Source organism: Brienomyrus brachyistius, unplaced genomic scaffold (assembly GCF_023856365.1).
Source record: "Brienomyrus brachyistius isolate T26 unplaced genomic scaffold, BBRACH_0.4 scaffold58, whole genome shotgun sequence".
Lineage (NCBI taxonomy): Eukaryota > Metazoa > Chordata > Actinopteri > Osteoglossiformes > Mormyridae > Brienomyrus > Brienomyrus brachyistius.
This window is the reverse complement of record NW_026042333.1, coordinates 192,129-218,300: the sequence shown is the minus strand read 5'-3', so window position 1 is coordinate 218,300 and position 26,172 is coordinate 192,129. Positions and strand designations below refer to the sequence as shown.

The following is a 26,172-nucleotide window of genomic DNA, read 5'->3' as shown; positions in this document are numbered from 1 at the left end:
AGAAATGTGCTGGCCAGTGTCAGAAAGCTTGGTCTCAGTCGCAGATCATGGGTCTTGCAACAGGACAATGACCCAAAACACACAGCTAAAACACCCAAGAATGGCTACGAGGAAAACATTGGACTATTCTAAAGTGGCCTTCTATGAGCCCTGACCTCAATCCTATTGAGCATCTTTGGAAAGAGCTGAAACATGCCGTCTGGAAAAGGCACCCTTCAAACCTGAGACAACTGGAGCAGTTTGCTCATGAGGAGTGGGCCAAAATACCTGCTGAGAAGTGCAGAAGTCTCATTGACAGTTACAGGAATCGTTTGATTGCAGTGATTGCCTCAAAAGGTTGTGCAACAAAATATTAAGTTAGGGGTACCATCATTTTTGTCCAGGCCTGTTTCATGAGTTTTTTTTTTTTATTATTAATTCAGTTGAAGCATGGTTGAAAGTCAATGTCTGACTTTTATTAGTTAAATTTCATAGAATTTTTATTTATTATTACTTTTGTCAGATTAAAGTTATTTCTGTGACCATTGTGAGTTTTTCTTTCTTTGACTGAAGGGTACCAACAATTTTGTCCACGTGTGTATAACTTCATTATATACTGAAATATATAAATAATAATTTTATTTACTTTAATCCACTGAACCAGGACAGTAACAGGACATCATTATATTTTCCAATTTTTTTGTGCCTATTATGTCTCCAGTTAAATGATTATTATACACATTGATTGAGTGTCATTGTGTCAGTTATGTTCAGCTGCAGTAATACAGTGAATTTAACTTAATCCAGCAGACTGTGGTTTCATTATGTTACTCAGTTATGCTTTGGGTGACGCTGAAGCAGGACATTAATAGGACAGAACAGAAAGTCTTTATTGTCATTGTACAGTGAGGAAATACAGTAAATGGACATAAATATATAAAATGTATATATACAGGGGAGGGGGAAAGCCCCCCCCCCCCCCCCAATCAGCTTTACGTTTAATTACATTTTAGTCAGAGAGAAAAACCATACAAATATATTTTTCATGGTTATCCAGCTCACTGAACACAGGCATTTATATTTGTCAAACATATATTTCAGAGTGAAAAGGATTAAAAGGTTAAAAAGCGGAGATTTTACCTTTTTGCCGGGAGAACCAGCAACACGTCACAGTGACACTGAGGAGTTTATATTAACATAAAACCCTGGATAGAGGGACTCAGTGAATGAGGAGGTGAATCTGTGCAGGGGGGTCAGTCCATCAGAGGAGACTCTGTAGAAGGACAGAGCACCAGCCCCCCAGTCCAGATACACTCCTACTCTGCGGGAGCCTGAGGGCCGTATGGGTATGAGAGTCTGTTTATCATTGTGCCAGACAGAGTAACTGTCAGTATTACAGCGCAGACTCCATGACTTGTCATTGTATGCAAGCAGACAGTCACTCCCTCCTTTCCTCTCGATCCCTTTATAAGTCACTCCTATCCAGGCTGCATATCCATCCCACTCAGCCTCCCAGTAACAGCGGCCAGTCAGACTCTCTCTGCACAGAAGTTGGGGGCACCAGCCCTCAAATCTCTCTGGATGATCAGGATATGGCTGCTTTGCCCCCCACCCATGTGTCACCTTCCTGTTCCCCCCTGACAGAGACAGGCTTCTGCTTGCTGTGTTGGGGTTCAGCGTCAGCTGGCAGGAGTCTGTAGGCAGGAGGAAGAATTATTAATCCCATCAGGCAGCTTGTACTTTATATTTCTGTACGATATAAAAACAGCACAGCTTCCCCTAACGAAGCGGGAACTGAAGCTTATGAAACAGCTCAGGAAATGTCGGAGGGCGCGCGACGGCGGTGGGAAGAGCCGCCAAAATGCGGCGCGAGCTAAACGAACAGTGTAATTGCGGAGAAACAAAATTACAAAGCAGCGACATTCATCAGACATATTCACCACAAGCATATTTACCACAAAACGGCACCAAAGATCAATACTAAAGTCAGTGTCTTTCCTTCTAACCGCTAAAGCCGGTGCGTGCGGCTTGAAAATGGCCATCAATACCAGAATATTCAAGCAATATTATTACATATTTAAAGTGATATTTAATAAAATTGTGGACCTAGATTCTGATACAAAGGATGATTCCGGTGCCGGAGTCGCGTTCCATGAGGATCCAGTATTTGCAGCGATCATCTGACGTGGTCTTTAGTCACAGCAAAGCCGGTCTGAATGCATTTCACATGCATCGGCTTATTTCCGTGAAGAATGTCAGACGGTATCTACTGATCCGGGAGAAACACTGCAGTGTCAAGCGGGGCGGAATAGGTGCCGCGCAAAGCCGGCAAACTAATGTAAGAGTAATTTGGTGTTGAGGGGGAAGAGGGTCTGCTTTGTTGGGGCTCGCGGATGGAGCGCGGGGGTGAGATGAGGTGACGGAGGAAATAAAAGGAGAGAGTTGGCGTGGGAGAAGAGAGAAGAAAAGCAGCGGGAAATACATAGCGCTGAGCAGAGCTATATGTTCTTGTTATTTTATATCAGGGGAGTAAATATATATATACATCCCTATACAGTCTCCGGCCTCATTCCTAAATAAACCCCGAAGCCTAACGAACCCCAGTCAAGAAAGGAGCGTCACACTAATGATAATACCGTCTACAAACCATCAATAAAAGCGGATTAAACTACACAGAGCGTGCATCATGAAAAACAGAAAGGTTATCTCATTAATTCAGAAAAACAGCAAAATATTGCTCAGAAAAAAAGGGATTATTTCATTAATTCGGAAAAACAACTGATTTTGTTTTCCAGATGAATGCAATACGCTTCCATAGAGAACCGCTTATCACGCGTGACTCTTGATGCGGCGCCGTTGCCGCGAGGCGTGAGCCCCGCATCTCGCGCAGGCACCTGGCCGCTCTAATTTGTTAACATAGGCGCCGAAATTAAATCTGATATTTTCCACTGCACATCCAGTGTGTTCCGGACGCTAATTTCTTTTAGCAGCGTGGATCAGGAGAACTTTTTAATATTCATGAGCGAAGCCCTACACGATTGGCTGACTGATTAATATTTATGAGAGGGGCACTACCCGATTGGCCAGTTAACATCGACATGCGCTGCCTGTTTCTTCTGCCTAAGACAGGGGTGTTAAAATCCAGTCCTGGGGGGCGGAGCCCAGTGTAGCTTAGTTCTTTCCCTATTCCACCATAAATGATTCAACTCAAGAGCTGTGTGTTATTTAGCACAAGGAGTTGAATCAGGTGTGTTAAATGAGGACAACATAGAAAGTTCTCACCTAACTGTTAGCACTGCCTATAGTCTCCCCTACTTTGACTAATTGCACATTTTATTTCCCATACTCCTCCTGGGCTGTGCTGCCTGGAGACCGCAATCTATCAAGATGTCCAGCACACCCTGCTACATGTGACGTTGCCACTACCAGTGATGTCCATGCATCCAGCTCGTCGTTCTGTCTGTGTCATCTTCCATGTATGACCCGCTGCCTTACTTCTGGTTGCCTGGCGATTGGAGGGAGTGTCGGCACCGGATTGTCATCTCCCCCCTGCTCCCTGGTTCTTTCTCAAATCTTATGATTTGGACAGTGTGACTTGGCACTTAGGGTTAGGGATTCCTCTGCTGCCCCCTGGAGGATGGGCTCCCCCTTTGAGTCTGGCCCCTCCCAAGGTTTCTTCCTTCTTGGGAGTTTTTCCTTGCCACTGTCGCCTATGGCTTACTCACTGGGGGCTTTGGGTGAGGATGCTGTAAAGCGCTTTTAGACGATGTAATGTTGTGATAATGCGCTATACAAAAATTAATTTCTTGTTGTTGTTCAGAAACCCAAAAATGTGCAGGACTCTGGCCCTCCAGGACTGGATTTGGGCTCCCCTGGTTTAAGGGATTCAGTGACCAATCAGTAATATTCTCTCATGAATATTAAGGAGTGTTCCAGAACCACCCTGTAAAAATGCATATTTTGCACTTGAGGAGAGAGTCCGGTGTCACTGCCTACGGGTGCCGTCTTAGGACAATACTAACGAATCTCACACAGAAAACACATACTGTACACTCACGGCATGCGCAAAAAGAACAAATGCAAAGGATTCTTTTTTTGTGAAATTAAAGATGTATAAATCAGAATATATTTTAACCATCCTACACTCCCACACAAACGCAAAGACAATACGAGTATAAACGATTACATGAATTGATAGTGTTTCTGGTGATGATTCTGATATTTTGTTTCTCGATTGGATGTTGTCTAAAATGACATGAAACTCACCTAAAAACACACATGGAAATCCATCTACACAGTCACACTCATCACAACAATTGTGTGAATACAACCATAACATAGTATTAATGGTATTATTAATAAAAACATGCAAACACACTTACATTTCTGTACGCCTGGTCTGGTCCTGCACTCTCCACCGTGATCCACACTATAGGAGAAGCAGAATGACATAGTACTGCTGCATCCATTTATTTATTGGTGCCTCTTCTTCACATACATGCATAAGTATCTGTAGCGTGTCAGACACACACTCTGTACTCACTGCAGCTTCTCCAGTTTACAGCTGGGATCCTCCAGTACAGCAGAGAGCAGCTTCACTCCTGAGTCTCCTGGGTGATTGTAGCTCAGGTCCAGCTCTCTCAGGTGTGAGGGGTTTGACCTCAGAGCTGAAGCCAGGGAAGAACAGCCTTCTTCTGTGACTCTACAGCCTGACAGCCTGCAGAGAGACAGACACAAAATCCCCAATAAATAAGATCACCTCACCATTACAAGCATTACTTTTAAGCAAAAGTGACACCTCTAATAAATAATTCAATAATCACGCAAAATTAACAACTTTTGAACATTTTATAAGAACCAATACTTCTCAGAACAAGAACCAGATCCAGTTGATATACTGTAGAATCATTTTTAAATAATCTAGTCTTACCCATATTAACCAATGAAACAGCAGATGCACTTGTTGACAGAGGTGGAAATTTCAGGTCCAGAGAGTATAAATCCAGACCAAGATTTTGTTTCAACAAACTAGTTGAGTTCTCTGTGACTGTGACTCTTTATACTCAACAGGTTGGTTGACACAAAATCTTGGTCTGGATTTGTACTCCCTGCACTTGAAATCTCCACCTCTGCTTGATGCACCATTAACATCAGAAGAACTCCATAAGGTCCTCAACCAAATGCCTAACAACCAATCACCAAACTGGATGGTTACCCTGCAGAAATCTATACACATTTTTGGCACATATTATCTCCAATCTTTAATAGACTGGTAAGAGAAATTAAACATACATAACAAATCCCATCACATATGAGTGCAGCGACCATTACAGTGTTATTGAAACCAAATAAAGACCAAACACAACCCTCCAGTTTCCGGCCATTACAGTGTCATTGAGACCTGATAAAGACCCAACACAACCCTCCAGTTACCGGCCATTACAGTGTCATTGAGACCTGATAAAGACCAAACACAACCCTCCAGTTACCCGCCACTCTCACTAATGAATACAGACTTGAAAATCATTACAAATGCTCCTGACACTCGTCATTATCCATCCATCTTAATCATACAAACTTCATCAAGACAAGACATGCCTCGGACACCATCCATAGATTATTTAATTTAGTCAGTACTGCTCAGCATACCCATACTACAACCATGATTACATCATTAGATGCAGAAACGGCATCTGACAGTCAGGTGGACATTCCTCTTTAATACACTGCATAGATTTGGCTTCGGAGAGTCGTTCACCCACTGGGTTAAAATACTGTACAGCTCAGCCAAAGCTACAGTGTCACAGATGGGATCACATCACCTGCATTCACACTCCGACGGGGAAGACGGCCTGCATGCACACTCTCTCCTGCACTGTTTGCCATCTTCATAGAAACCCTTGCGGCAGCAATATGACAGAATAGTGAAATAAATGGAATTCATACTAATAACAGTGCACCATGGGTGTCACAGATAATCATCTGTGTGCTCTGTGGGCCTGTGTATATTTTAATGAATATTTCTGAACGGACTAAAGCGAACCTGATTGTTCCTTCGAAAGCCCTACATCTCCCTCTCACATTAAAACAATATTCTAGGTGGGGTCTTACCAAGGAATTGTATAATCTTAGCATCACCTCATTTAACTTAAACTCCAGACACCTAGAGATGTAACCCAACATCCTATTGGCCTTTTTAATTGCTTCCCCACACTGGCGAGAGTGGGACATGGAAGCATCAACATACACACCGAGGTCTTTCACATAATCAGCTACCTTTATTTCAGTGGAACCCATAAAATATCTGTACTTTATATTTCTGTTCCCTGCATGGATTACCTTACATTTATCTATATTAAATTTCATTTGCCAGGTATCAGCCCAGTCGCTAATTAAATCAAAATCCCGTTGTAGCCTCTGTGCTGCTAGGTCAGTATCTGCTACACCACCCACCTTGGTGTCATCTGCAAATTTAACCAGTTTACTGTATGTATTGGTGTCAATTTCATTAATGTAAATTAGGAACAGTAGTGGTCCTAAAATTGAACCCTGCGGTACCCCACTATGAACGCAGACCCACTGTGACATTATGCCTCTAATAACATTGTGCCTGTTAACCAGTTTTCAATCCAAGCTGCTGCAGTTCCTAAAATCCCTGCAGCTTTGAGCTTAAGCAAGAGCCATTTGAGGGGGACAACATCAAAGGCCTTCTGCAAATCTAAGTACTTAATGTGATCAATTTCTCTTGTAGCTTCCTCAAAGAACTCAAGTAGATTAGTTGAACAGGATCTACCTCTCCTAAATCCATGTTGGCTACCCCTCAGAATGTTATTTGTATCTGTCATGCCCGGCTTGTCCGATCCTCGTGTGTGCCACGCCTCTGATTATCCATGTGTGCTTCCCCGATCTTGCCCAGCTGTGTCTGATTATTTTTGCCCAGTCTTGTCTATTTCAGTCCACGTCTTGCCCTGGTTTTTGTCCGTCATTGATGTTAGTCGATGTCAGATGTTTCCTGGTCTCTGTTTCCCGAATAAATCCCCAGTTTTCCCCTTCTTCTGCCTGCCTGCCTCATCCCTGCCTGATTCTTCCTGCCCGCCTGCCTGTTCGCCTTACCCGTCCGATAACCCGTGATTCTGACAGTATCCAGGTAATATACCATTTTTACTTGGATTATAACTTCCATTACTTTTACAATTATGCAAGTTAAAGTAATTGACCTATAGTTTGCTGGATTACATCTATCCCCTTCTTATATTATATTATATTAGCATACTTCCAATAAGAAGGTACCACACCCGCAGATAACGATTTCTGAAATAGTAAAGTTAAAGGTTGGCTAATAATATCCCTCATCTATTTTAAAACTATAGGTAAGATGCCATCAGGGCCCTGCGATTGATTTATTTTGAGCTTAGCCAGGCTTTGTACCACAGCAGCCTCAGTTATACATACTGTGCCCTCCGCAATTAATGGCACCCCATTGTACAAGGGGTAACCCTTTTTATACAAATCTTTACAAGGGGTGCCAATAATTGTGGCGGGACTGTATATTGTTTATATACGACACTGTATTTGTACTTAATGGTGGTAAGTTAATCATGTCCTCTACTGTGAACACCCGTGTAAAATAATCATTAGACTCATTTACTATATCAATCTTCATTTTAATTATAAGGCCCTTACTATCCTGCAGATGAGTGATTTCAGCTTTTAGAGCTCTTTTGGAGTTAAAATATTGGAGGAAACTTTTAATGTCATCCTTAACCTCCAGTGCAATCTTCCATTCGACATTCCACTTAGCGAGTCTGATGTTATTTTTTGAGTCGATCTGTAGACTTAGATACTCCTACTTTATTTTGAAATCATTAGTTATGTTCTACCTTAGTATCTCCAGCGTACAGTGTGAAATACCCAGTAATACTCACCTCACTACCCCCAGATTACAGTGTGGAATACCCAGTAAGACTGACCTCAGTATCTCCAGTTTACAGTGTAATTCCGCCAGTCCAGCAGAGAGCAGCTTCACTCCTGAGTCCTGCAGGTCATTGTCACTCAGGTCCAGCTCTCTCAGGTGTGAGGGGTTTAACTTCAGAGCTGAAGCCAGGGAAGAACAGCCTTCTTCTGTGACTCTACAGCCTGACAGCCTGCAGAGAGAGAGACAGAAACTCCTTTATAAATAATATCACCTCACCATTACAATTAGTAAATAAATGTGATGCTCTAATAAATATTTCAAGAATTACAGTTTAGTGTCTAAGACAAGGCAGGCCCCCCTCCTCCCTTTCCCTTAGCTAACTGCTCACTATTTCCAGTTTACAGTGTGGAATACCCAGTAATACTGACTTCAGTATCTCCAGTTAACAGTGTGAAATACCCAGTAATACTGACCTCATTATCTCCAGTTTACAGTGTAAATCCCCCAGTGCAGCAGAGAGCAGCTTCACTCCTGAGTCCTGCAGGTCATTGTCACTCAGGTCCAGCTCTCTCAGGAGGGAAGAGTTTGATCTTAGAGCTGAAGTCAGCACTTCACAGTGTTTATCTATGAGATGACAGCTGTTCAGCCTGAAACAGAAAACACTTTAAGACACAGACATATACACATCCTACACATTAGTAAAATACAAAGCATTACAATAAGCATTTGTTTTCAGTATAATTAGCAGCACAGCTTACACTTCAAATGAATTGTAGTCTGCAGAGTGTTCTGTGCGTCCTGACAATCTGCTGCAGTCATGTGATCACTAATTGTGAGTCAGTGCATCTCTGCTAAAAACTAGAGGTAAAAACATTAAGTACAAACTACAGCCAAAAATCACCGAATATATATGAATATATAGGAACACATCAACAGCGAGATGGACGTGAACCCTCCCATAACAGTCAGACCAGTCCTTCCAGTGCAGTCCTTAGCCATCTTTCTGCCAGGTGTCCCTACACTCGACACGTATCACTGAAAGGAGGAGATGTGAACATTCCCAGCAGCTAATGCAGCAGCAACTGGCACTTATATGACGATATTATCGGTAATGAGCGTAATCAGACAAGTATCCCGGTGTCGATATCTGACAGTGACTAACCGGCGATTATCGTCTTTGCTGGGGAAACGTGCTTAGGCTACATACAAAGCAAGATAACAGAAGGATTCATGATTTGCTTTCAGTTCAGCCTTCTAGCCTAAGATTCTGAAGCAGTTAAAAAAACATTGTGCAGAATTTCACAAGCATTGTCCCTTGCAGTAACCATGCGTTCGCCATTCTTGTAAGTTCAGTATTGTCACATCACCAACTTCTATTTTTAGCCATTCAAGTGCAGCTTTCTGGTGGGAATTTTGAGCTTCCCAACTCTCTCTCTCTCTCTCTCTCTCTCTCTCTCATCTATCATTTCCGGTGCAAAGGTGCTGGTGCTGCTGCAATATTTCAGTCTGACCTAGGAGTGTCTGAGCAAAGTGCTTATAGTTTTAGCACATTTGAAATTCTTCTTCTTAGTCTTGCGGGATCATTTCTTTGTAGTTCTTCACCTCCAATCACCATTGTTAATGTGTATAGACCGCCTGGTCCCTAACCTCCAATCACCATTGCTACTGTGTATGGACCGCCTGGTCCCTAACCTCCAATCACCATTGTTATTATCTATAGTCCGCCTGGTCCCTAACCTCCAATCACCATTGTTATTGTCTATAGTCCAGCTGGTCCCTAACCTCCAATCACCATTCTTATTGTGTATAGACCGCCTGGTCCCTAACCTCCAATCACCATTGTTATTGTGTATAGACCGGCTGGTCCCTAACCTCCAATCACCATTGCTATTGTGTATAGACCATCTGGTCCATAACCTCCAATCACCATTGCTATTGTGTATAGAATGCCTGGTCCCTAACCTTAAACCACCATTGTTATTGTGTATAGACCTCCTGGTCCCTAACCTCCAATCACCATTGTTATTGTATATAGACCGCCTAGTCCCTAACCTCCAATCACCATTGTTAATGTGTATAGACCGCCTGGTCCCTAACCTCCAATCACCATTGTAATTGTGCATAGACCGCCTGGTCCCTATCCTCCAATCACCATTGTTATTGTGTATAAACCGGTTGGTCTCTGTTAGGTTGAAGAAACTGTTATTAATCATTTTTTATCATTTCTGTATAATCAGCAATGAGTGTAAATATGTATATACATTATTTTGTTTTCCTCTAGCCTCATACTTTAGATTCAAAACCAGAACTTTCTCTTCTTGCTCTCACCTCCCTATTTTGCGAGACCCCTGCGCCTCCCACTGACTATAAATAAAGGAGCCAAGGGGAACCACCCTTTGTAGCACATTCTGCTGAGAGTGTGGGTACCCTTGCGCAAGTAAAACTTTAAAGTGTGTTGTCTTGTAATTCATAGTGTGTGCAGAGTTGGGGTGGAAAGCTTTGGCGCTTTCTCCAACAGTCCCTAACCTCCAATCACCATTGTTATTGTGTATAGACCGTCTGGTCCCTAACCTCCAATCACGATTGTTATTGTGTATAGACCAGCTGGTCCCTAACCTCCAATCACCATTGTTATTGTGTATAGACCGTCTGGTCCCTAACCTCCAATCACCATTGTTATTGTGTATAGACCGGCTGGTCCCTAACCTCCAATCACCATTGTTATTGTGTATAGACCGTCTGGTCCCTAACCTCCAATCACCATTGTTATTGTATATAGACCGGCTGGTCCCTAACCTCCAATCACCATTGTTATTGTATATAGACCGGCTGGTCCCTAACCTCCAATCACCATTGTTATTGTGTATAGACCGGCTGGTCCCTAACCTCCAATCACCATTGCTATTGTGTATAGACCGCCTGGTCCCTAACCTCCAATCATAATTGTTATTGTATATAGACCGTCTGGTCCCTAACCTCCAATCACCATTATTATTGTGTATAGACCGCCTGGTCCCTAACCTCCAATCACCATTGTTATTGTGTATAGACCGCCTGGTCCCTAACCTCCAATCACCATTGTTATTGTGTATAGACCGCCTGGTCCCTAACCTCCAATCACCATTGTTATTGTGTATAGACCGTCTGGTCCCTAACCTCCAATCACCATTATTATTGTGTATAGACCGCCTGGTCCCTAACCTCCAATCACCATTGTTATTGTGTATAGACCTCCTGGTCCCTAACCTCCAATCACCATTGTTATTGTGTATAGACCTCCTGGTCCCTAACCTCCAATCACCATTGTTATTGTGTATAGACTGCCTGGTCCCTAACCTCCAATCACCATTCTTATTGTGTATAGACCGCCTGGTCCCTAACCTCCAATCACCATTGTTATTGTGTACAGACCGCCTGGTCCCTAACCTCCAATCACCATTGTTATTGTGTATAGACCGTCTGGTCCCTAACCTCCAATCACCATTGTTATTGTGTATAGACCGTCTGGTCCTTTACCTCAAAATCCTTTGCTTTCAGATCATTACTTGTTAACGTTTGATATACAGTATAGCCTCCCTTCGGCTCCAGGTCCAAAGTACAGTATCAGACGTTCCATTGCCTCATTCACTACAACAGTATTTCTCAACCAACTTCCACAGTCCTTCAGCCTTACATCTGAAGCCCTGTGTGAAAATTAACTTGAGCGGGTAACTGTGCACATGGAGAAATCACTTCGCAGCACCTAGATCTTGTAGCTCCACTTAAGAAGATAAAGCATAGAGATAAGAAACCTGCCCCCTGGTGCTCTGATCATACGCGTAACTTAAACAGGCGTCACGCAAGCTAGAGCGCAAATGGGGCTCAACTAAACTAGAAGTTTTCAGATCTACCTGGAAAGAGCCTCTCTAAGTACAGACTGTGAGGTCTGTGTACCTCTCCAGACTCATGGAAGAGAACAAAAATAATCCTAAATTCCTATTTGAATCTCTGTCTAGGTTAACACAGAATTCTTCACCATTAAACTCACAATCTCACAAGTTTTTATGAGTGATGACGTTATTACATTTGTAATGGTAAAATAAAGATTAGACAGACCATCCACTGCACGTCTGTAGCTACATACAGCTGCCAGCCTCCTGCTGGTCCTATGCGTACTGATAATGACACCTTTGAATCTTTCCTTCTTACAAAACAATCAGAACTTTTGAGCTTAGTTTCCTCCTGCAAATCCTCTTCTCGCCTCATAGACCCAATTCCTACAAAATTCCTGAAGGAGATTCGACCACTGATTAGCACCACCCTGTTAAATGTGTTAAACTTGTCTCTTAGGCTTGGATATGATCCAAAACCTTTTAACTTGCTGTTATTAGACCTGTTCTAAAGAAACCAAGTCTTGAATCTAGTGATTTAGAAAATTATAAATCAATCTCAAATCTTCCGTTCATTTCAAAGATCCTGGAAAAGCTGTTGCTCGCCAGCTGTCTGTCCTACAGAAAAATAATGCTAATGAATTATATCAGTCTGGCTTTAGACCAAACCACAGCACAGAAACAGCTTCAGGCAAAGTAGTGAATGATTTGCTTATGGCTTCTGACAGTGGCTGTATATCTGTGTTGGTATTACTAGACTTAACTGCAGCATTCGATACTGTGGACCATAATATCCTCTTGGACTGGCTAGAATCTGTGGTTGGCATTAAGGAGACTGCCCTCTCTTGGTTTGGCTCCTATTTAACTGAGCATTATCAGTTTGTCCACATGAACAATGAATCTTCCAAGATCACTAAAGTCAAATATGGTGTAGTATCACACATGCACATACGACAGGGCTGAGATTCCAGGCTGCCTGAGACAAGGCCTAGCCTGGTATGAGAGGTACTCGCTGGCCTAGGCACAAAAGGGGGGGCAGTGACTCCACACACACACACACACACACACACACACACAAACACAGATAACAAGGGAGGCCAACATTCCATCTTTTATGGCCCAAAGATTTAGGGACCTACGGACAGCAGAGTGGACCTCAAGCATAGGGGCCCCTCAACTTGGCACGCAACCCCCTCCCCATACATCCTGACTTACATACCACGCATTCACCCAACACCCTAAAGAAAGTTTCTTTTAAGTTCGGCCTTTGTATTCCCTATATATTGATTTACTCATGACTACTAGTCTCGATATCCAGATAGGTTATATTTGTGTGTCCTTAGACAATCTTAGTGTTCAGCTACCCCTGCATACATGCTCTCATGATTATCCCAGAGGAATCTTGAAAATTAAATAATGTAACCAGGTATCTTAGTGCGGCTCCTAACTATCAGAGGTTCTTTCTTTCTTTGTTTAACAATCCCTCCTTTCCCATAATCCTCTGTGGCCCTCATCTGATCTTTGTGGTCCATTAGCACGTCTTTGTCCTCTACTATTCTGCATTAAAAGACTGAATTAATGTGTATATTATCAATTCTGGAGAGCAGATAATTGGCCACACCAACCAAAATATGTTGTTCCCAGATGTGCAATTTAAATTGGTATTACCACAAACTAATGGCCACGCCTATCAAAGGGTTGGATGTGCTATTTAAATGTGAATATGTAATGTGATGTCCGTACAAATGATCCAAAGTAGCAACCTCTGTTGATGTGCAACGCAAAACAGCAATAATGTATATGGATGGGATTTATTAACATACATAATATCAGAAATTGTTAATTAATTAATACAGATGGTATGAGGCGTGACCCGCCAGGCTGGTATGGCATGTTTGGTGTCAAACTGATGGAAAATCACTCCTGATTCCAAATCTGGTCAGTGGTTACCATGAAACTGTATGTATCAAAAGTTACACCAGTTTAATGAAAATCATCGGTAAAGTGGTACCAGTCTAGTCATAAATACCAAAAGGACTGAAAACCTGCCAACTAGATGGTCAGCCATTGCTTCAGGTGTCGAATTCCTGGTCATCCCTATTCATGAACTTTAGACCATAAAACATGGCACCTCAGGACAGAGCAGGGGGAAGAAGAGAGAGGAGCAGAGGAGAACATCAGCCTCACAGAGAGAGGAGCAGAGGAGAACATCGGCCCCGCAGAGGGAGAAGAGAAGCCCCGGGAGAAGAGCAGCCCGTGAGAAGCCCTCCTGAAGCCTGCCGGTGAAGGCCTGCTACCCAACAGAGAACTGCAACCAAGACAGAGCCTTTCACCTTAAAGCTTCACAAGGAGAGAGAATCCAAGGGGCTCCACTCCAACAACCGCTCCAAACGCAGCTCCTTCTTGGGTGCTACCATTCCCTCAGCTCATCACCTCTGCGACCTACTGCCAAGACCCCCTCCACTCTGCAAACAAGTAAACCAGCTTCCTTTCATTCTAACAACCTAAGCAGTTCTGTTAACCTGCTTTATGACTTTAGGGTCGTGTTTCCACAAACTGTGCTTGCTTTGCAGAACAGTATTTCCCTTTTAAGGTTACCCATTTTAAATCTGGTTACTGCATTCACATGTTACATTCTGTTTGTTTCTATTCCGTTATTTTGTGTTTGTTGTTTATGTTCAGCGTAATGTCTGTCTTATGTTAGTTGTAGTGTTAGTTAAAAATAAATGCATGTCTTTTACACAACTTCAGCCTCCGTCCACTGAGTGCTCACAATAGTCCCTGCCTCTGTGCGATCTGGCTACTAAACTCTGAAACCTCAAACTCGCCTGAAATACCGCGAGACTCTCTCTCATTGGCCGTGAGGGGAGCTTTGCTACCGATCGTTTACATTACCTGGTGATGCAGCTCGCTGGACGAGCCTTCTAACCCAGGTTACTAAGCGATACTGGTAACTAGTGAATCACATGTAAGTCTTACATTAACCGACTCACAGGGATTCACAATTGAGTTTGAAGGAACCAACCATTCGTCATAAAAATTAGTTAATAAACATTATGAAATAATAATTAATTGAAATGCAATTAATTTCAAAACATATTGGTGGAGATATTAAAATTTACCTAAGCTAAATATTCCTACAATAGTGTCCCACAGGGATCAGTGCTGGGCCGCTACTGTACACTGTATATATTGGTCACATTATCAGAAATCATGGTGTTGGGTTTCATTGTTTTGCTGATGATACACAGTTATATATATATATATATATCTGTTAAGCCGGATGATGCATCACAGCACTTGGTTAGAAGACTGTCGACTAGATATCCGGTGCTGGATGGCAAATAATTTCTTTATGTTAAACACAGAAAAACAGAAGTACTGTTAACTGGTCCGAAGGCGACTCGAAATAAGTTTGACAACCTCAACCTTGGTGGTCTTCCTACCCAACCTAACACAGTGGTCAGAGATCTTGGTCTTCTGGTTGATTCAGATTTATGTTTCGATGCTCATATAAAAAGCATCACTAAAGCTGTGTTCTATCATGTGCGGAACCTCGCCAAGCTTCGGAAGATGCTCTCCTTTCAGGAAGCGGAAACACTAAGACCTTTATAACTTCCAGGCTGGATACTGTAATGCCAGGCTGGATACTGTAATGCCAGGCTGGATACTGTAATGCCAGGCTGGATACTGTAATGCCAGGCTGGATACTGTAATGCCAGGCTGGATACTGTAATGCCTTCCTTTCTGGGTGCCCATCTGGATCCTTACGTCGCTGCCTGTGACGTCTCCACTACCTGTGAGTCCTTCCGGCCTGCTCACCCTTCTGCCTGTGACATCTTCCCTGTTTACCCTGCTGCCGTACTACTGTTCTCCCTCCCATCTGAAGCAGCTCCAGCACTTGCCTGTCATCACCTCCCTGCCCCCCACTTTGTGACTGAAATGTTAAGATTGGGATAATGTGAATTAGGACTTTGTCATCATTAGGGCTTCCTCTGCTGCCCCCAGCAGGATGGGCTCCCCCTTTGGGTCTGGTTAGGGTTAGGGCTTCCTCTGCTGCCCCCAGCAGGATGGGCTCCCCCTTTGGGTCTGGTTAGGGTTAGGGCTTCCTCTGCTGCCCCCTGGAGGATGGGCTCCCCCTTTCAGTCTGGTTCCTCCCAAGGATTCTTCTTTCTAGGGAGCTTTTTCTTGCCACTGTCCCCTCTGACTTGCTCACTGGGGGCTTTGGGCAGGGATGCTGTAAAGTGCTTTAAGACCATGGGGAAATTGTCTTTTCGCCCCTCCCATCTTGCTCTCCAAGAGACACGCCGACACATATACAGGTGAGAGGAAGTTTGGGGGTCGCAGTGACCCCTGCAGCTCAAGGACCCAGCGATGACATCACTCTGCTGGCCAGGAGATCTGAAACAGCGACCTTCTGCTCATGGACACAGAGTCCAAACCCAAAGAGTCACGCACCACACCCAGTATTTACAGAAATGCTTCCTACAGCATCCAGAACTGAAACGAATATGAGTGGTTTTCCCCCTATTAATGAAAACTGGACCATTCTGTATGATGCTGTATCTTTGCTTATTTGTTACACAAAGGATAGTAGTGGAAATCTTGTCTTTTTGGTTTTTACTACATCACTGCCTTCAGTTAATATAAACTAGATTTAAAAGGATCCTTGTTGATAAAAAAGGGGAAATAAATTACATATATACATATTCATATTTTAAACAATGTTTATCTATTTCTGCCGGACTAGATGTGTCGTCACATCCTCAGCCAGGTGCAGCTGAGGCCAGCAGAGGGCGCTAGTGAGCAGCCAGAGACAGCAGTCATACGGAAGCTCCCAGCTCTGGGCTCCATCACATGAACACGCCTGCTGACAATAACACTCACATACCACTTATACACCCTGTGGATAAAGAGCCACTGTTTCTATAGCAGGTTAGGATGCTGTGCCTGTGATCAGGAGGCAGACTGGATGGGAACAGAAACTTAGTAACAAACAAAAAGTGACATCACTACCTTCAGTCATTATAAAGTCTGTGGTCAAGATTAGCTACTGCTATACAAACAGCTATAGTTGAGATTATCAAAATAAAACCCACTTATTAATCCATGAGGAGAAATATATAATATATATTACACATTTCAAACAATATTCATGTATTACTGGCAAACCAGACATGATTTCCCATCCCCACGTCACTTACAGAGCCGTCCTGGAGTTCTTGACCACAGGCAGCAGCCTGCAGTGCTGTTTATCTGATCTGATGTATTTCTTCAGGTCAAACACATCCAGCTCCTCATCTGACATCAGCATCACAAAGGCCAGAGCTGAGTACTGTGCAGGTGAGAGGTGATCTGCTGTAATGTTTCCTGAATTCAGGTATTTTTGTACTTCCTCTACTAGAGAATTGTCACCCAGCTCAGTCAAACAGTGGAACAGGTTGATGGTCCTTTCTGGAGATAAATTCTCCTTTATTTTCTTCTTGATGTATCGGGCTGTTTTCTTAATGGTATGTGAGCTGATTCTTGTCGGCCCCAGTAGCCTTTGTAACAGAGTCTTACTGGAGTCTGTTGAGAGGCCCAGGAGGAAGCGGAGGTAGAGGTCCAAGTGTCCATTCTTGCTCTTTAATGCCTGATCCACTGCAGTCTTCAGCAGGTCAGCTGATGAGTTTGACAGAAACACATATAAAGCAGCGAGATACTCCTGGATGCTCAGATGCACAAAGCAGTATACCTTCTCCTGGTACAACCCATACTCCTCTTTAAAGACCTCTGTGCACAATCCAGAGTAAACTGAAGTTTCAGTGACATCAATGCTATTCTCTCTCAGATCTTGCTCATAAAATATGAGATTGCCTTTCTCAAGGTTGTCAAAGGCCAGTTTACCAAGTTTTAAAAGGAATTCCTTGCTGTATTCCTTAAGCTTAGTTTCATGGTTTTTCATATACTTGTCATTTTTTAAACTTGCCTGAAAGATCAGGAAGTGTGTGTACATTTCAGTCAGAGTCCTTGGAATTTCTCCCCTGTCAGTCTCACTAAAAAACCTCTTAAGCACAGTGGCTGAAATCCAGCAGAACACAGGTATGTGGCACATGATGAAGAGACTCCTTGATGATTTCACATGTGTGATAATCCTGTTGGCCAGGCTCTGATCATTCAATCTCTTCTTGAAATACTCCTCCTTCTGGGCATCACTGAACCCTCGTATCTCTGTCACCTGATGGATACACTTAGCAGGTATCTGATTGGCTGCTGCTGGCCGGGAGGTTATCCAGAGGAGAGCGGATGGGAGCAGATTCCCTTTAATGAGGTTAGTCAACAGCACATCCAGTGACGTTTTCTTTGTTACATCAAACCAGCTCTCATTGTTCTGAAAGTCCAGAGGAAGGCGACACTCATCCAGACCATCAAAGATGTACAAGACTTTGTACCTAAACAGCTCAGTGGATTGAAATGATTTCAGTTCTGGGACAAAGTGGTGAAGCAGTTCAATCAGATTGTATTCACCCTTAATCAAATTCAGGTCCCGGAAAGGAAGAGCAAATATGAAGTGAACATCCTGGTTTGCTTTTCCTTCTGCCCAGTCGAGAATAAATTTCTGCACAGAGACTGTTTTCCCGATACCTGCCACCCCTTTAGTGAGTACAGTTCTGATTGGTGTCTCACGCCCACATAAGGGTTTAAATATATCTTTGCACTTGACTGTAGTATCTTCTGATCACCTTTTCTTGGATGCTGTTTCAATCTGTCTCACTTCATGTTCATCATTGACTGCTCCAGTCCCACCTTCAGTTATGTAGAGTTCTGTGTAAATCTCACTGAGAAGTGTTGGCTGTCCTTCCTTAGCTTTCCCTTCAAATACACACTCAAATTTCTTCTTAAGTTTAGCTTTGATTTCCTGTAGCATGAGCTGTCCTGAAAAGAAATGAGAGAAAATGAACCAATTCTCATCGTGATCCTAAGCAGTATGAGAGGAAGAATATTTTCCAAAAACACACTTTTTTGCACATATATATCCAGATATTTCCCTGTGACTGTGAATATGAAATTGAAAGTTTTATCATGAGTATTTTCCTGGAACACCGCATACAGGACTGTGAATAAGCCTTAGGCAGCCAAAGGAAATGTTTAAAGCCATTTATCTGGGTAGTAAGTGTATATCTGCTCAGAACCAAAAAAACACAAAACCCCTTTTCATTTCCCAAACCTCTCCTCAGGGGCACCACAGCCAGTCCATGTATTTCTTAAATTTCACCACCGGCTCACTTTATGAATTAATTAGATTAGTTTAAAAACTCAGTGAGATATTGATCAGCCACATGAGGTGTGTTAGTGGTCAAGTAAAAAAAATACGTGGATATACTGCACGATTTCTGCAAATATTAGGGTGATGTTGGGAGAGGTTCTGAAATGGCAAAGACACTTTGACATACATATTATAGTAGCTCTACACCAACATGAAGACCATTTAAACATCCTTTTCTCTGGCTGCGAAAGACTTTCGTACAATATTGTACATGTACATAATGTTATAAAGCTCTTACTCTTCTCCAGCATGTCAGCAAGATCATTTTGCTTCATGGTCCTCAGGATGTACAGTGTGATCTTCAGAGCTACCTCTCTAACACTGGTCTTCTGCATCTGACCATCACAGTCCAGGTCATTGTCCTCCTCCAGCTGAGGCCCAGAGCATTCTGGGTAATTCTGATCTAGGTGCCTCACAAACGTCTTCAGCTCGTCCTTTAGGAACTTCATGGCTTTTTCCTCTAGTGACTAAAATAAACAGTCACAGTTAATTATTGCTACTTACATCAAACCTTTTCAGAGTTTCACTTGTGAATCATAGTTTAAAACATATTTCCTTTAACATGGTGAATTTCTTATTATACAGCTGTATAAAATATAAGCTAATTCACATAACAGCCAAGAAAACATATTTCATCAATAAATACAAACCTTCAATATGGATGATAAAGCCGATTTATCATGTAGATCTGAACTGCATTCTTCCATTTGGTCTCTGTGAATCAGGCAGAAACGTAAAGATCTCAATTCATGTATACCAATGTAACAGAGAGACTGAAAAGTTCCCCATTAAAATTGCTGTTACTGCAGATAAAGAATAATACTGTGGTATATATAACAAAACCAATTCCAAAAAGATCGGACATTGTGCAAATTGTAAATAAAAACAGAATGCAATGATATGTAAATCTCATAAACCCGTATTTTATTCATAACAAAGCATAGAAAACATATCAGATCTTTAAAATGAGATATTTTGCTATGTCATGAAAAATATTGGCTGATTTTGAATTTCATGACAGCAACACGTCTCGAAAAAGTTGGAATGAGGGCAATAGGAGGCTGGAAAAGTTAGTGGTACAAAAACCCAGCAGCTGGAGGAACAATTTGCAAATAATTATGTCAATTGGCAACAGGTCAGTAACATGACTTGGTATAAAAAGAGCATCTTAGAGTTGCAGTGTCTCTCCGAAGTAAAGATGGGCAGAGGGCTGTTTTAGCAGGGAACTCGGTCTCCTAGCTTTTGTGCATCGACTGAGCCAGACCCAGCTAGGAGCCCAGTTTACTTTTATGTTCTGGCCTGACTATAGACCCAGAGAGACATGCATGCTAGTGGGCTGTAACACTGTTACCTCTCAGGACTCTTTCTGTTACACCCCACAAGGGGGGCACATTTTAAGGCTTGCACTATAATTGTTGGGACTCGGGGCCATTAGTGCTCTGAGGCCCCCTGCAGCCCAGCCTGAGGTCCCCAGGCACTAACCCTTCTGTCCCAGTCCATAACCCAGCCAAGGCTCCAGGGGGCGCTATCTTGGGGCACCTTCAGCCACCGGCTTATTCCCCCACCGTGAGCTAAGAAGCGCTACTGGGGATCTTTCCTGCCTGCTGCCGTTAGACACCACAATGCCTGCTGTCGATGTGCAGCCCCCACAGCCGGCCTTAACATCTGATTTTTAACTATTTAAAATTTTTTATTTATATTTATTTATTGAACTATATGGTATTTTCAGGATTTTTTCTTTGTGTACTGTGTACCTTTTAAACTTGTTATCCTACAGAAATTTTGTTTACTTCTAAAAATGTTTACTTATTTGCACTGAATCAGCAAAATTTAACTGTCACCTTTGGCAAAGAAGCCAATAGTTTTTCTCTTTTTTGGCTGATCATAGTAGTTTATTGTTTAAACCACATAGTTTGATTGAACATGTTAAACTGAAGCCTTCGTCTGAGTATGATCTAATGAATTCATGAGAGTGAAATTATTTGTTATCAAAACAGAAACATCCATCTCACGAGACGACAATCTATTGTTGAGTCATTCTTTAATGGACATGGGGGGGGGCAACAGGCAAACCAGTTTATTTCCAGCTCTGTGCTGAGGACTGAAATTTAAAATCCACTTTGCGATTAAATAACTTCCAATCCCAGCTTGCAGAAAGTCAGGTGTTACAGTAATCCTCATCCATTTACTTCAGATGTTATTTATATAGAATACAGACAAAACTTTTGTTTAAATTCTCAAGGTGATGGAATCTGTTAAAGGTAAAAATTGGTGCATTCATTATAAATATGTTATTTCCTCATAGCTTGTATGTGTCTCTGTGCCATTTGACTGAGAGTCTGAATGTCATTAACAGTGTTTGTTTAAATGCACATTTACCTTTGCTCTGTATGAAAGGGTCCCTCTCTGAAGGTGAGTGGGGGGTTCATTGACCAGTCACTCTTCAGGGAAACACAGCTGGGTACAGGGGAGTCTGCTCTCTCCATCAGGACACTGTGGGTAGCGAGAGGAAACAAACCCTCATGGTATAAATAAAATTCATACATTGGGGCCTGCATCACACTGCTGTTTAGCCTTCTGCTCTGCCTTCATGTACTTTGATATGCTGTGAAGCTCTTGATGTAAACAGGCTTATTTACAGTCAGCTTTTAAGGAAATTGTCTCATCTAAAATGTAGATATTATATGAAACTTTTAGTATCACCGTTAAAAACCTCCACAACTAGACTTGACTGATGTTCCTTTTTATCTGTTTATATATGTTTTTGTTTATTTGTTTAGTTTTGCTATGTGGCCATTTTGTATAGGAGGGATGGTCTGTTACTCGCCTCTAGTATAAAAGAACTGGCTGATTGTGGAAGAAGACGGTGAAGACAGAAGATGGCGAGGTCTTTTTATGAAGCTACACATATTAAAGTGCTGCCCACTGACCAGCCCTAGCTAGGAGCCCAGTTTACTTTTATGTTATGGCCTGACTATAGACCCAGAGAGACATGCATGCTAGTGGGCTGTAACACTGTTACCTGTCAGGGCTCTTTCTGTTACACCCCATGGGGGGGCGCATTTCAGAAGCAGCTCTTCTTTTTCCTCTCTTCTTTCCCATTTTTGTGCTAATCCAGACCAGTTGATTCCTGCTGGGGCCTCTGTGAACATGAAGGATTAATAGATACAATTTAACGATTATAGGATGTATTTCATAATACCACTGTGATTTCATTAGTCTTTATTATGAAATATTATGTCATGTAATGCAAATGTGACTAGTTCAATAATACAAACTGTACTGCACAATAAAGAACAACTTTCCACATTGATATTGTACTGCCAAATTTTATTTTTACCGGTGTTCGGTCGAACGACGCAACCGCCGGTGTGCATTACGGTGGCACGTTTCGATAAGGGAGCACAACTCGTCAGAACATCGGATCCTGCTCTTCCACTCCCAGCTTCTCTGCAAACCGTGCGCACATCTATGTAATAATGTTCTTTCAGCTCTCACGTGTAACTTATTTTAATTAACCCCGAAAAAAACAGATGCTACTTTCTGATTAACTCAGTATAACTCGGGACAGCTATGAAATCGGCGGAAAACTCCACTCCGATTGGCTGCGCCTCGTCCATTAATCCTATATAACGGGACGCCGTGGTGGGGGGTTATTCCTTACTTCTCAGCGTGAGAACTGGTTGAAATGCGTGTGTCTCACGGTCAATGCGTGGGACCTGATAGCCCTGTTTTAGGAAGGGGCACCAAATATCCTGCATTTCAGGAAATGTTACCCTCTCATATTTGTTCAGAGAAGTATGTGAGATGGCAGAAAGCCATTCAGATAAATAAATGACATGTGAATAAACTACGTTTTTTTGTACTGAGGTCCAGAGTCACTGTGTGTCTGTTTTAGCAGGGAGAACCAATGTTTTAGGCTTAAGGTAACAATGTTCCCTCTTCAAATACATGCAAAAATATATTTTTTGATGTATGTAAAATTGATTTCTGTATCTGTGTGTTAACATAGAAAACCATGCATCACAATGTTTTAATAGAACTGGATTATGTCTGAATGCTCACAAAGACTTTGTTGTCAGCAGTAGTTGATAAATGTAAGAAGTTGTTACAATGAAGTTATAATTAGATTAAACAATATCACAATTATTGTCAAGCATAGCATGTACTTTGGTGAGATCTGCAAATCCCGGCATGTCTCGCAAGCGCTCGTGTATATAACCCTGTGTCTGTGTAATTGTAAATAGCCCTTGTGTTGTTGTTGTTATGGCTATAGTTGCCATTTCGATCGTGGTGTGTATGTTTGCCCGTATCTTGTGTGTACCCTGTCCGATCCTCACATGCTCTTAGTTTGTATAACTCCCCCGCCGTAAGTCACCTTTCAATTTGGCATCTGACCAACTTGCATTTCCGTTTTGTATATTTAGTGATGTTGCTCATATGGTACCTGTTACAATCCATTTCAGGACTAAAATAAAAAGTGTGATTCTGTCCTAGCAAGCAAGTCCCCTCATCCTTCGCTGTACTCGCGATAACTGGGTCTAGTTAGAAACCGTCTAAATATAAAGTAGCGGATGACGTCATGATTTCTAATCAGCACTCGACGAGAGAACATGGGGGAACTGAATATCCTGTAACACCTATCAGAAACAAAATAAGTATGACGGTGAGAAGCTGAAACAGATGGTCAAAAAATATTTTACAATCTCACGATGTTAACCAGCAAGTTCTCTCCTGGACACACACACACTCAATAAACCACAATTGCTCTGCTTAGTGAAGCACAAATACGTGGCACCCGTGTCAGTGTGATTGCTTATCATTTAGCACTGAATGAGTGCAGTGCGCGGGTGTGGAGGTGCTGTGAGTGATTGCTTACTATTGCTAATCTCTGTGTTATGACCTGATCGTACGATCCTCTTGTGTGCCACTCCCCCTCATGTGATCATCCGAAGCCACCTCTGAGTATCCCCGGAGTTCGCTTTGCTGCCGCTGCCCCCTAGAGGAAGCTGGAGGCTCAGCTGCCTGCCGCTAAGTCTCTGGCTGGGACGTTCTTCACCCTCCAAGGCCTTTTCTGGAAGGTGATGGAGGTTTTACAGTTTTACAGGCTATTATGAAAGTGACTGTAGGAATGAAGACGTCTTTCTGATAGTCACGCAGATTACTGTGGTTACAACACGCAGTATCTTTTACAGTGTCTTTGGAGTTGGCTTAAAGTAAAAGGCAGGTAAAATGGACTATTCTGTTTTTATATATTGTATATTAAAATAAACTGATTTGTGCTCATTAGATTTGCGCTCTGGGGTAATGGAGTTCCACGATGTCAGTTTTGCTTATTTACAAAGAAAAAAATAAATATGGTTGATATTTAATAGTTTACTAATTTCTAGAATAGGGCCTATAAGTTATTATATGAATACGGATGCTGAAATCCGTCTGCACATTTACTGTACATGAGTTCCCCATGAACCCCAAGCCGAATATTTACGCCCCGATGCCAATGTTCCTTGAAAAAATCAACCCCAGGTAAACTTCACCCATCACCGGATCTTTAAAATGCTGGAAATTGTTCCAGCCAAATGCGTGTCAAAAAAACTTTGTTTAGTAGGACTTCTCACAAAACCAATAAATTAACCAGTTATTGGGGTGTGTTAGATTTTGCACGCTATTGAGATGTAGCTTACATATATTTGCTGGACAAACTCACTTTGTCCAAACTATACCTTCGACCGCCTCCATTTTTATAGACGATTATGAAAGTGAAAGAATTTCAAATGCATTTTATATAACCACACAGATCACGGAAGTAAAATGTAAAATTTAAGTACGTTTGGGATTTACTAGTTGTATAATTACTGTAATAAGGTCTCATATTAAAGATTCCGAAATCCTTCTAAATGAGTTCCGTGGGTATAACGTGATTCAACAACGGAATCAAACAGTTCCGCCAAAAAAACGCCTCAAAAATGATTTTTTAAAAAAGAAAGAATACGAAATATGGGGTTTACTAGCTATAGTTTGCACGGTATATAGGTCTATTTGTTTAAGAAATTCACCTTTTCCAAATGACCCCCGAAAGCTAATTTTACAGACAACTGCGAAAATGAAAGGAGTTCAAAGCATTTTATATAGACGCACAGGTAATGGTGGCCACGCAACTGTTCATGAATATTTAATATTGCAGCAATTCTCATTTCAGGGTTACCGTACAGTTGTTGACTTAAAATGCTGTGCTATAGCCTAATATGAACATAAAACAATTACATCGCTTAAAAGTAAAACTACAGTCAAATAGATTCTTCTATTTTGTATTTGATCTTTTAAAATAAACCGATTTGCGTGAATTATAACAGGGCTCTGTGGTAATGGCGTAATTGCAACGTCTGTTTTCCTACTTTACAATGAAAAATTGCTAGAAAGAGTTAATATATTAATACAGATTTGTAGAAAGATTTCAAAATCTTTCTGAATTCCCCAGGAATGTCGCGGTCGGTGAACAAGCGTAAAGACCAATTCCGGCCAAAGACGTTTCAACAAAACATGGATCAGCTGGACACAAAACCACTAAACGAACGAGTTATATTGGATTGCTTACATTTTGCACGCTACTGAAATATACAAATATTTGTATAAAAAACTCGGCTTCTCCAAACCACATTCGACCGCCGCAGTTTTTACAGGAAAAAGTTCAAAAGCATTGGATATAGTCACACGGATAACGGAGGTTAAAGGTAAAATATAAGTACATCTGGAATTTAACAATATTAATATACAATTGCTAGAATAACTGCCATTATTAATACAGATTTTGAAATCCTTCTGCACATCTACTACTGCACATAAGTTCTTTAGATATAAAATGATTAGAGAGCATTACTGACAGTTCCAGAAGAGAGCTTAAAAAATTTGAAAAAAAATACAGATTGACAAAAGTAACGAGTTATGGGGTTTACTAGCCTACAGTTTATACGGTGTATAAGTCAATGTCTTTAATAAGCTCACCTTTTCCAAACGACCCTCGAAAGCTGCAGTTTTACAGACAAATGCGAAAATGAAAGTAGGAGCATTTTATATAGTCGCACAGGTAATGGTGGCCGCACCTT

At 41.9% G+C, this 26,172-nt stretch overlaps 1 protein-coding gene, 2 long non-coding RNA genes and 1 pseudogene across 6 annotated transcripts; all 4 read right to left on the bottom strand.

Moving 5' to 3' along the window:
- Window positions 1-982: 982 nt before the first annotated feature.
- LOC125724889 (stonustoxin subunit beta-like) lies at window positions 983-8,725 on the bottom strand. Of its 4 annotated transcripts, none has more exons than XM_049001330.1 (5): window positions 8,368-8,725; window positions 8,051-8,123; window positions 4,523-4,623; window positions 4,362-4,408; window positions 983-1,673 (listed from the first exon to the last, which is right to left on the bottom strand). In XM_049001330.1, the coding sequence occupies exons 1-5, from the start codon at window positions 8,370-8,372 to the stop codon at window positions 1,147-1,149; spliced, it is 753 nt and encodes a 250-aa protein (XP_048857287.1). In that variant the 5' UTR covers window positions 8,373-8,725; the 3' UTR covers window positions 983-1,146. The 4 variants fall into 4 exon arrangements, with proteins under 4 accessions (XP_048857287.1, XP_048857284.1, XP_048857286.1 ...); XM_049001327.1 differs by having other exon boundaries at window positions 4,523-4,696; window positions 7,950-8,123; window positions 8,368-8,720; XM_049001329.1 differs by lacking the exon at window positions 8,051-8,123 and having other exon boundaries at window positions 4,523-4,696; window positions 8,368-8,718.
- Window positions 8,726-9,182: 457 nt separating this feature from the next.
- LOC125724892 (uncharacterized) lies at window positions 9,183-11,975 on the bottom strand. The gene is made up of 8 exons (XR_007387255.1): window positions 11,411-11,975; window positions 11,321-11,365; window positions 10,871-11,050; window positions 10,736-10,825; window positions 10,511-10,645; window positions 10,421-10,465; window positions 9,947-9,991; window positions 9,183-9,541 (listed from the first exon to the last, which is right to left on the bottom strand). It is a non-coding gene; the product is annotated as an uncharacterized LOC125724892 (long non-coding RNA).
- Window positions 11,976-15,804: 3,829 nt separating this feature from the next.
- LOC125724888 (protein NLRC3-like) overlaps window positions 15,805-26,172 on the bottom strand; it is a 62,806-nt pseudogene continuing 52,438 nt past the window's right edge.
- LOC125724893 (uncharacterized) lies at window positions 22,141-26,169 on the bottom strand. The gene is made up of 3 exons (XR_007387256.1): window positions 26,072-26,169; window positions 23,949-24,143; window positions 22,141-22,211 (listed from the first exon to the last, which is right to left on the bottom strand). It is a non-coding gene; the product is annotated as an uncharacterized LOC125724893 (long non-coding RNA).